At 37.4% G+C, this 10,100-nt stretch overlaps 1 protein-coding gene across 2 annotated transcripts in view; it reads left to right on the top strand.

Moving 5' to 3' along the window:
* Positions 1 to 591: 591 nt before the first annotated feature.
* The window catches only part of LOC126856976 (uncharacterized), a 111,343-nt gene continuing 101,834 nt past the window's right edge, over positions 592 to 10,100 (top strand). The window contains exon 1 of one of the 2 annotated variants that reach the window (XM_050606031.1): positions 592 to 711. In XM_050606031.1, the coding sequence (XP_050461988.1) occupies positions 618 to 711 (94 nt within the window). In that variant the 5' untranslated portion in view covers positions 592 to 617. The remainder of the gene's footprint in view (positions 712 to 10,100) is intronic. The other variant, XM_050606027.1, reaches the window with a different exon arrangement.

The raw sequence follows: 10,100 nt of genomic DNA, 5'->3' as shown, positions 1-10,100 counted from the left end.
AATATAATAGTGCGAGACGCTCCATCAAATTCTTTTTCTAAATGCGATCGCGAGAAGTATTGGAAAATAATTTAATACCATTAATAATTAATTTTCTCTCTCTCTCTCATTCTCTGGGCAACAATTATTGAAAAATACTTAAAAGTAAATATATTCTGTCCGATGCTTTATCGCTCGACTTTTCGACGATCTAAATACTAATCGGATTGAGGACGCAATAAAAGAATCGTAGATCTTCATAATTAACATAACGATAAACTCTGTGATATATAAGACGTTTATTAAATAATTAATATATTTATATCAATTATTATTAAATAATTGATATAATTTAAAATATTTGTATAATTTAATATTCCGCTTATATATACATATATATATGAGAGAAAGAAAATCCATTCTCTTCGTAATTGTCAAAGCGCTTTACGTAACGGAAACAACAACACATCCCGCAGATATTTATAAAAATAAAAAATTTCTTGAAGCGTCTCGCACGGTAGGGTTAACATATCGATCGCGTATTGACACACACACACGCAGAAGTTTTATACAATATATACACGTACACAGTGAGTGTGACCTAGAAACACATTATCGGGATACGCGGCGACCCACTCATGTTACACGTCCGACAATCCGGAACGATGCGCTGCCCGCCATTATCATCGGCGCCCGCTTCGAACGTCACCGTCATCATCATCATCAACCCAGGTAAAGATCTCTCTATGTCGTCACCTATAATTAACGTTATATCATCTGGCCTACTTTTTATCCCTCTAATATGGAAGCGCAGCGCGAACTCTCGGCAAGCGTATAATCAGTTTGCAAGAGAAACGCACTCTCTAGGAATAATTAAATGCGCAGATTGTTGTCGTTTTATTCTGCAATTATTATACTTTAGGACAATTGGAAGAGATATGTATGAACTAGAAAATGAAACTCTATCGAGATCGCAGATTTTTTTCACAGATATAAACGTATTATTTTATTATTATTATTTTTTTTTTTTTATATAAATTAATTAAATTCTATTTTTTTATATAAAGCGAAAATTTTTCTAAAGACACCAGGAAGCTGATACAAGATTTCCCGGTAGTGCCGGATTCTAACTAAAACCCTTCCTTTTCCCTGCTGATTTTTGTCAGGGTTCACCCTGCCCTCGGATAGGAACGCGAGAGAGAAAGAGAAACCGCATCTTTTTTCCTTATCAGTTCTCTAACGGTAAAACAACCGACCATTGCATTTGCGTATGCGAGGCCCTCGCCGACTAACGGAGTTAATTAAAATCGTTAAGGATGACTCGTCCCCTTACAAGGATTGTCTGGGACAAGTAATCTTCGTGGTTTTACTAGCTTACAAAAATAATATCATAATGGGATTTGATCCCTTTAGAAATCCTATTTTATTTATTCTGCATTAATCATTTAAAAATCGCGCAACGATTAAAAAAAAATACCTTATCATTAGACAGTTATATATAAAAATATACAAATATTAGGCAGTTATGAAGGCATTAAGAGTCGAAGCAAACATATTGCTGATAAGCCGATGACAGTCGGTTGAATCGAAAATTATCAATCGTCTCTATGAGAAACAGTCTTTGTCGAAACAAAAAAAAAAAAAAACATGGTGTTGACAGATTTATGGCGATAATTATCGCGACCGTTATCTCCGCAATCGTTTATATTCAATCTAGCATCTTACAGTAATTCATTGGTCGTGTAGCTTCGTGCACAACGAACGACATTTGCTTCGACAATCGCAAAAAGTTTCCGTTAATAATATCGTCGCAGCTTGGACACAAACTCGGTGGTAACATTTTTAAATTTTATATAATCTTTGTACATTAAATTTATATATATATATATATAATTTTTTTTTTTTTTTCGAAAATTTTAACATTTATATAGAAATATGTTATAGCCTTGAATTGTTATAAATTATTTTAAATTTTAATTTTTGCATTCTAAAATTTATATTCATATTTATGATATATGATGTATATAGTAATAGGACCAATATTTTCTTTAGCGGAAGGATAATATTATTTCGCGTCTCATTTTAGCTTACTCGCGATATTTTGGACGATCATATGCTCGAAATAGGATTTCGTCTCTTATTGTAGACCGATGACTCTTGGGCGCTGACGTTCGTTGCGTTTAAACAAATAACGGGATAAATTCGGCTGATCTGCGACGATTATAATATCGTTCTATATCAAGCGTCGCGGTTACGCTAGTGAAAATAATTTTTGATAAAATAAATAAAAAATATTTTTTTTTTTTCATAAAAAAATAAAACAATTCCTCATTTTAAACTAAAATAGCACTGTCGACTATTTTTAAGATGAAAAGTATTTTTAAAAAGCTCTATCATCGATAGTACTTTTTTTCGGCTCACGTTTACAGAAAATTTTTTGTTCGGAATTAAATTTTCTATAAAATCTCAACGTTTGGTTCCACCTTATATAATGCTTTCATTCATATATTCTTTCCCATTGTTCTCGCTACATGTTGCTACAATAATTCATGGGTTTCGTATATCGGTCACTGACACATTGCTTCAGTCTCGTATCACGAATCCGCGGGGCAGATCTCTCGGCCGGATCATCGTACGGTTTCTAGATTTGCGAGTTGATACCGATTTATTAATAACCGCGCGCGCGCGCGGTAGGAATTTTTCTTTTCGCGGTGCATTCACTTTCACTCTGACTTTAAAAAGCAGGAAGTAGACGAAAGAAGAGGCGCTCGCGCTCGACCGGTTTTGCCTTCGATCCTTCGCAGCCGCAGCGGCGGTCAAAGAATCTCTCGCTGCCGGCATTGTAATAGATGCTCATATAAGGCGCTGTCAGGAAGTGGGCCATCCTCTCATTCATTTTGCCCCCGTGCCTCTATTTGCCTTTTAGTCGGCTCTTAAAGATGATTATTCTTTAAAACCCGAGACACACGCTTGCCGCTTACCTCGGAACATTGTCAATCTTTATACGGCCTTTTCCTTTTTTTTTTTTTTCTGTCATCTGTGAATGACATCACTCGAAACACTTTGTGCGTTACGCAATATTCGAGCACTTTTCTCTTTCTTCACGAGGCATCGATAGTGAGAGTAAAGACAGATATACGTAATTAACCAATCGAGTAAAAAGATTCTAATTTATCTACGTTAAATACATTTTTATCGCTCATCCATTTATCTCTTCTACATTACTTTATGAAACGTATTATTTCTAAAAAAAAAAAAATTATCAATTGCAGAGTAGCTTTCAACGTTTTTACGACTTTGAATGACCTCTTTTGTTTTATATCTCGAGATAAAATCCATTTCGACAATACCGGACTCGAGCAGTCTCAGTAAAAAAAAAAAAAAAGTGTCGCACAGTAGCAATTAGCGGACACGTAAATGATCGCCTCTGGCAGAGAGAGACTCGAAAGAAAGAGGTTCTATTCCGGTGACATGAAGGGTCGAGAGAAGAGGTAGAAAGGAACTACAGGACCGGAAGAATTTTGTTATAGCCTCTCTCTCTCTCTTTTTCTTTCAGCTCGGTTGTCTGCTGTAACGTTTCTCGTGTGCATTCGCCTGCCCACGCGAGGCGACCGCCCCTTTAACATCGGCGGTATTCGCCTGATTTATGAATGCCCCGGCTATATTTAACAGCATGTTCGCCATTGAAGACATGCCTTAGGCAGAACGCGCGAGGCAAGCCCGACGAGCGGTGAGGAGAGGAGAGGAGAGACGTCGCGCTCGCTCGCTCGAATAAGGGAAGAGGGAAAGACAGAGAGAGAGAGAGAGAGAGAGAGAGAGAGAGAGAGAGAGAGAGAGAGAGAGAGAGAGAGAGAGAGAGAGAGAGAGAGGCTGGGGCAGGTACGACGGGCGAGCACGTAATCCTTGTAATGCAGGAACCTACGCCATCCAGACTGCATTCAGGATGCACCGGGAAATGTCGCGCGCGAAATAGTTGCACGGAGAAGAAGATCGGGGAGCGCTTGGGATCGTCGAAATGGGTGTTATTACATTTTTTTTATTTATTAATGAGGATTTAAGGGTTCGTTCGTGGAATTTGAGATTCTAAGGATTTAGGGGTCGCTAAATGAGCAGATAGATGAAGGATACATGGAATAATTGCTTTGGATGAATCAAATGAAAATTTGGTTTTGCGATCGATTAAATTTTCATCTATATTTAAGAATTTTATGATTGTTATAAAGGAACTCAAATGGTTAAAGTATACAGTGGAGAACAATAAGTGTAGAAAAAAATAATTCATCTTTGAGACGTTACTACGTTTTGAATTTTTAAAGATTTTTATAAAATGATTTCGAAATTTAGTAATAAATATAAATTATATAAAAAATTATATATTATAAATTTAGTAATAAGTAAATCGGAGGATTTAAAGCTTGCGTAAAAAAAAGGAAAGAATAAAAAGAGTAGATAGATACGTACACCATTATTAAGACATTAAGGGGGCTATTTTAAACCTCGAGAAATGAATATATTTTCTAGATTTTTTGCAGCACAATGATTTGATAAAATTTTTTAACGATATTAATACAATATTATTAATTATTTAAATAAAAATTTTCAGGTTAAAAAAAAATTTTTTTAAAGCGAATCTAATTAGAAACAATTTTATTTATTAAAAATAAGAAATATAATAAAATTGAAATTTGCTAATCAAGCGTGATTTCGAAGATCATCGAAGACGAGAATTCGTTGATTTTCGGACAGCTGCTTCTACAGGGCTTAAGAGAGGGAGAATATTTGAGATTCTGGGAGATCGATTTGCACGCCTCCACGATATTATCCTAATCTGCATTTCACTGATCTAATCCCAGTAATATCGCGAACCGTAGCAATTTGCATACATTAAATCGTTCGCGAGACAAGAATCGAGCCCGGTCTCGATGACGGTGTTATCCTGGATTATCAGACAGTGTTATCAAGTATCTTATTAAGCATGATTTCGACAGATCGCGATGTCTCGTGTAATCTCTACCCCTTTTCCGCATTGTTTGCGTAATCCATTCTATAAGTTATGTGAACTTTCATGCGATTGCAAAATAGCCACGATATTTCCGTTAAAGAGAAATCAATTTTAAAGGAATGAAAGAACATAATTTCACATCTTATCAATTTTTTCTTTTTTTTTTTTTTCTACATACATCTGTGATTTTTCAAATTGGATAGATTGTTATTCAACTTTGTGTGGACCAAGAGCAGAGAGATAATATTTTAAATGATTTTCGTAAATCTTGTAGGTAGAATCTTTTGAGACCAGGTTACAGATTTATATTTCTCTATCGTGTGCAAGTCTCGGGCTTATTTATCGGAGAAGACTTGTGCGTTTCGAGGTTCGTTACGCACGTAGTTCCCACGCGGCGGTATCGGTAATGAATCTGACTGGCGCACGCTCGCTCCCTCGGTCGCTTTTATCGTTCGATTTAATTTAGCGTTGAAATACGGAGCTGGAAAAAGACCGCCGTACATCGAGCCCGCAACGAGCGGAGAATGCCAATTAGAGTTTCGCGTATATTTTCGATACCGAGCTACGTTTTCGCGAGCGGTTTAAGGATTCTTCGAAGCCTCGCGTAGACTCGTCGGTGCCGATCATTAAACGACGTTAGATTCTGCGACAGTGAATTAATCGTTATTAAAAATTCTCAAATTTGCGCGATCACATCTTTTGTTATTTAAGAAAAATTCTTTCATCCGTCAAAAATTCGTAATTTAGAGTTTTCCTTAAAGGGGACATACCCGTTTGAACTCTCGAAAAATGAAAAACATTTTGCAGATTTTTTTTTAAGCTGAAAATTTTTATTTAAATACTTAATAATATTGTAAAAGAATAAAAAATTTTTGTCGAATCATTGCGCTGCAAAAAAAAATCTAGAAAATGTATTCATTTTTCGAGCATTTTTTAAATCTCTCTTAAATCAATTTTTTTTTATCTTGCATTCTTATTTAAACATTTTTAATATTACTTGGATCATGGATTCCTCTTTGGTCACATCCGAGACTTAAACAGTAACGCTAGACGTGTATCAATTTAAAGCCAGTTCGTTCCCAATCGACGCTTCGCACTTTAATTAATAATGAAATACGAGTGGAAGGTGTCGTCGAGTCCGCGAGAGGGAAAGAGAAGATGTTATCGCGGTCTCCCTCTTCGCGACGTTACCCCAAGTGCACCCCAGGTGCCATCCTGGAGCCTTGAAAGAGCTGGTTCTATCGCGATCTACATAGTTGCATAACTTGAGGCCGAGCATCGATACTCTCGCGAGCGAGATGGCTTATACGGGAGGCCCGAGAGGATGAGGACCAAAGCATGATGAGGGCGGTGCACCCAGGCCCGATGTCCGATAACGAACCGGGGTCTCTACTACTGTGTACTCCGAAGAGACAATCTCTTCGCTCTTTCTCTTCCTCCTTCGTTCGTATTCGAATTCGGGTCTTACGTCACGGGGGCCCGGCAGACCAGACTCTCACGTACGTCAAGTGTACTTCGTTAGCTCGATCGGAAGTTAATTGAAAATCTGCATTTTTCGACGAGACGGCGCGATTAATTTCACGTATAATTGGATTCTGACGCGCGACCGTGGAAAGTTCTGCGAAGATGAATTATGGCACGGCATCTCCTTCTCCTTTTCTTTCTCCTTTCCTCTCTCGTTTCTCGATCAGAGGGCGATGATTTGCTGCCGCGGCTTTTAATTGGGCCCCGTATCACGTGCATACGCTCCTTTTCACGTGCATACGCTTTGCCTACTGGCCACTCTCGCTTTCGCGCGCTGTCACGAGGATCCTCGCTTTCTGCAGTAGGATGTAGAAAATGTTGGGTTCAACCTTCCACAAAACGACTTCCGCGTTGGCCGCATCGTAAAGGGTTATGCACACTCGTTCCTAAAATTACACGGAATTTTTGATATTTTATTATAATATTTTAATAAAAGTAAAAATAAATTATATTATATTAAATTAAATTATATCAAATTATATAATTTAATTAATATTAATATTAATATTATATTATATTATATTAATATTATAAATTATAATATTTTAATAAAAGTAAAAATAAAAATTCACATTAAATCTCTTAAACAAAAATACTCTATTATTTATGAGTAGCAAGCATATTTTAATTTAAAAGCGACTCACAAGAAATAAATTACATTCGTATGCAATTATATAAAAAATATAAAATAAAATAATTGATTAATTGTCGCTATAAACGACATACCCTGTGCATTACTGCTTCGCAGATTAGATCTAATCGTAGATCGCTCACCTCTTGTACAGAGGCCTTTAATACGTTTGATAGGAGGGACGTGGGCGCTATTTTCTTTGCAGTCATCGATTTTAATAAGGAACGACGACGACGACGACGACGACGGTGACGATGAGGAGACGCACAGTTATGACGACTCGAAGGTGATGCTGTAAAAGCGCGTGATAAAGATAGTGAGCGTCGCTCACTCCCGCGTCCCTACGTTCACGGTGAGGCTATCTACCGTAGAGATTGTTATTAAGTGTCGTAAAGTTTATTGCGGCGACTTTGCACCGGCCTGGCGGGTGTGGGTCGCGCGGATGAATTCATTGTAAAGTTGTCGGCCGCGGTCTACACGGCTTATGTTGCGCCTTCGTAATCCGGCCTGATTTTTCCGAGCACGCGGTGAAAGCTTGATCCCGGCCCTTCGCCAACCACCGTTAGCTTTTATTAGACGCGGAAAGGATTTTCAAGAGGAATATATTTTCTCGATACCGTACGAGCTTCGATAAAAGCCGCACAATTGGAGGATGATTCGGTAGATTTTACGAATAATAAATTTAGAAAGTTAAAAGATTAAATTATATAATTTAGATTCAATTTAAATTTCAAAATTATTCTTGTCTTATGTTAATTACGTAAGATTAAATGTCACGAGAAAAATAGATGGAGTATATTTACTTTAGAAAAACAAAAACAACTTTGTCAGGGAAGTGTTTGATATCGCTGCAGGCTTCGGGTCGATCATTTATTCTCGTTGGGGGGGCTTCTGTTCGAGAAAGTATCATTGATAATTATGCGCGTTGCCCGTTAACCCTGATTGGCACGTTGTTCCGTTGTAATGATGCGGCTGAACCGATCGATCATCGGCTACTGCAGCCGCAGACAGCGTCATCGCGTCCAGTCCATGGCCTGCTTCTTCGTAAAAACTTTTGGGTGGTCTAACATGCTTCCGAGTACATTAAAGAGCACACGCGTGTATTTATATAATCTCAATATTTTTTTATTTAAAATAGAAAAGTAAAAATACGTAGAAAAATTTGACGCGAGAATTTGAGAAAAGTCTAAAGGAGTCTGAAAGACGAAATACTTTAGAAAGCCTACAAGAGAGCCTAATGTCGCGGCCATATCGACGGATGGGGATTGTTTCAGGCAATCAAGGACTCTCTTGTGATCGCGCGTGCGAGTGACGTTACTGAAGATTTTTCCACGGAACGGCCGACGTTAAACGTTCTTTGTTGACCGGCAGAGCGTGCCACGTAAGGGACATTGATTAATGCTCAACGTCGGCTCACTTTGCCGCCATTAGTCTTGGCTCTCATCTTCATTATAATGTCACGGCACTAATCCCGGCGTCCATTCATGCGATCCACAAAGTTTCGTCGCGCGAGCGCCTTCTCGACAAAGATCCCTTCTTCTCGCACAGAGACGTGCACCTTTGCCTCCGAGTCGTCGCGCCCCTTAAACAGTCATTACAAACATCGTATTAATCTTAAGGATCATTTTTTATCTGGATGGTCACGCTTATATGAAAGCGTCCTTCTAATGGCTTCTATTATTATATAATTTTTTTTTAACGCTATTTTCTGGAATTTAAAAAATATGAATGTAATTTTTTTTTCTTTATATTTTATTACATTAATATAATATGAAAATGTTGATACTGTTTATTATTGTTTGTGAAAAATTAGATCGGCTCTTTAGATTTTCATCTGTCATAAGAAGAGATGTAAATTTTTTTTTCATTTATTTAAAAGATTTTTCTAATCGCTTATATTTTTAAATAATTATATATCAAGTTTTCTACATTTTTATATTATTAATTATTACGTTTCTTAATAAGAAAAATGATATAAATTATAATATGTTGCGTTATATATATATCCTTGTATTAGGCCCGAGGTAACGATCTTTGGATATGTATAAATTTAATTATATCCTCACGCCGGGTTGTATCCTACCTGACGTCTTTAAGGCGTCCTGCTCTCCTTGCAATATAGTTTGAAATAAGTCCTCGCGGATCGTGAAGCTGTTGTCAGTACCTGCTGACATTTCCAGCGCGAGACAAATTGTAAAGATCCTATCGTGCCGTGAGAAACGTGAGTTTCTGCGTTAGGTAGGCAGCAACTCGCGCGCCAGGAGTCCTCCATACGCAAAGATTGTATTTTATTTTGCAAAGTAAGACTGTTTATTATTCGCGAATCCGATACCGGTTGCCATTTGCAAGTGATACCGTTATACACTTATACGATTGCGTGCACTTTGAAATACCTTAGGCAAATTGAATACGATTATTATGAGCATTAACAAAGAGGATCACTAAGAAAAAATCAGTTTTAAAAAATAATTTTCAATAATTTTTAGATTATCAAATGTTCTTCAAATAGATAAATGTTTCACTTGTAGAAAGGAAACAATGAGAGTCCTTTGTATTTAAAGTGAGCTTAAAATTAAAGATACTCTCGCGGCCTCTAATCTCTCATCACGATGCTATGCATCTTGTCAGATATATATTTATACACAATGCGTATCGAAGCTTATCTCGGGGGATATTTTTATCGGTCGCGCAAGAGGCGGCTTTTGATCATCGAAAATAATATTTAAGCGCGGCGTGCAGAGATCGCATCGTGAGTTCGCCCTCTTCCCTCCCTCCCCGATGAGGATTCTCCTTTAATGTTCATGATTATCCTACCACTCGAGTATTATATCCCGTGGAATTATAAGGTCGACGAAATGAATCCTCACATCATGCTCGGCCGGGGTGTTGTACGAAATAAAACGTCAGGATACCCCGAGATTTTTCAACGCCTCTTTTTTGCTGCTCACAAAAATTTTCTCGTGT

The sequence above is a fragment of the Cataglyphis hispanica genome, chromosome 20, assembly GCF_021464435.1.
Source record: "Cataglyphis hispanica isolate Lineage 1 chromosome 20, ULB_Chis1_1.0, whole genome shotgun sequence".
Taxonomy (NCBI): domain Eukaryota; kingdom Metazoa; phylum Arthropoda; class Insecta; order Hymenoptera; family Formicidae; genus Cataglyphis; species Cataglyphis hispanica.
The sequence above is the reverse complement of the archived record's forward strand: the minus strand, read 5'-3'. Positions and strand labels throughout refer to the sequence as shown.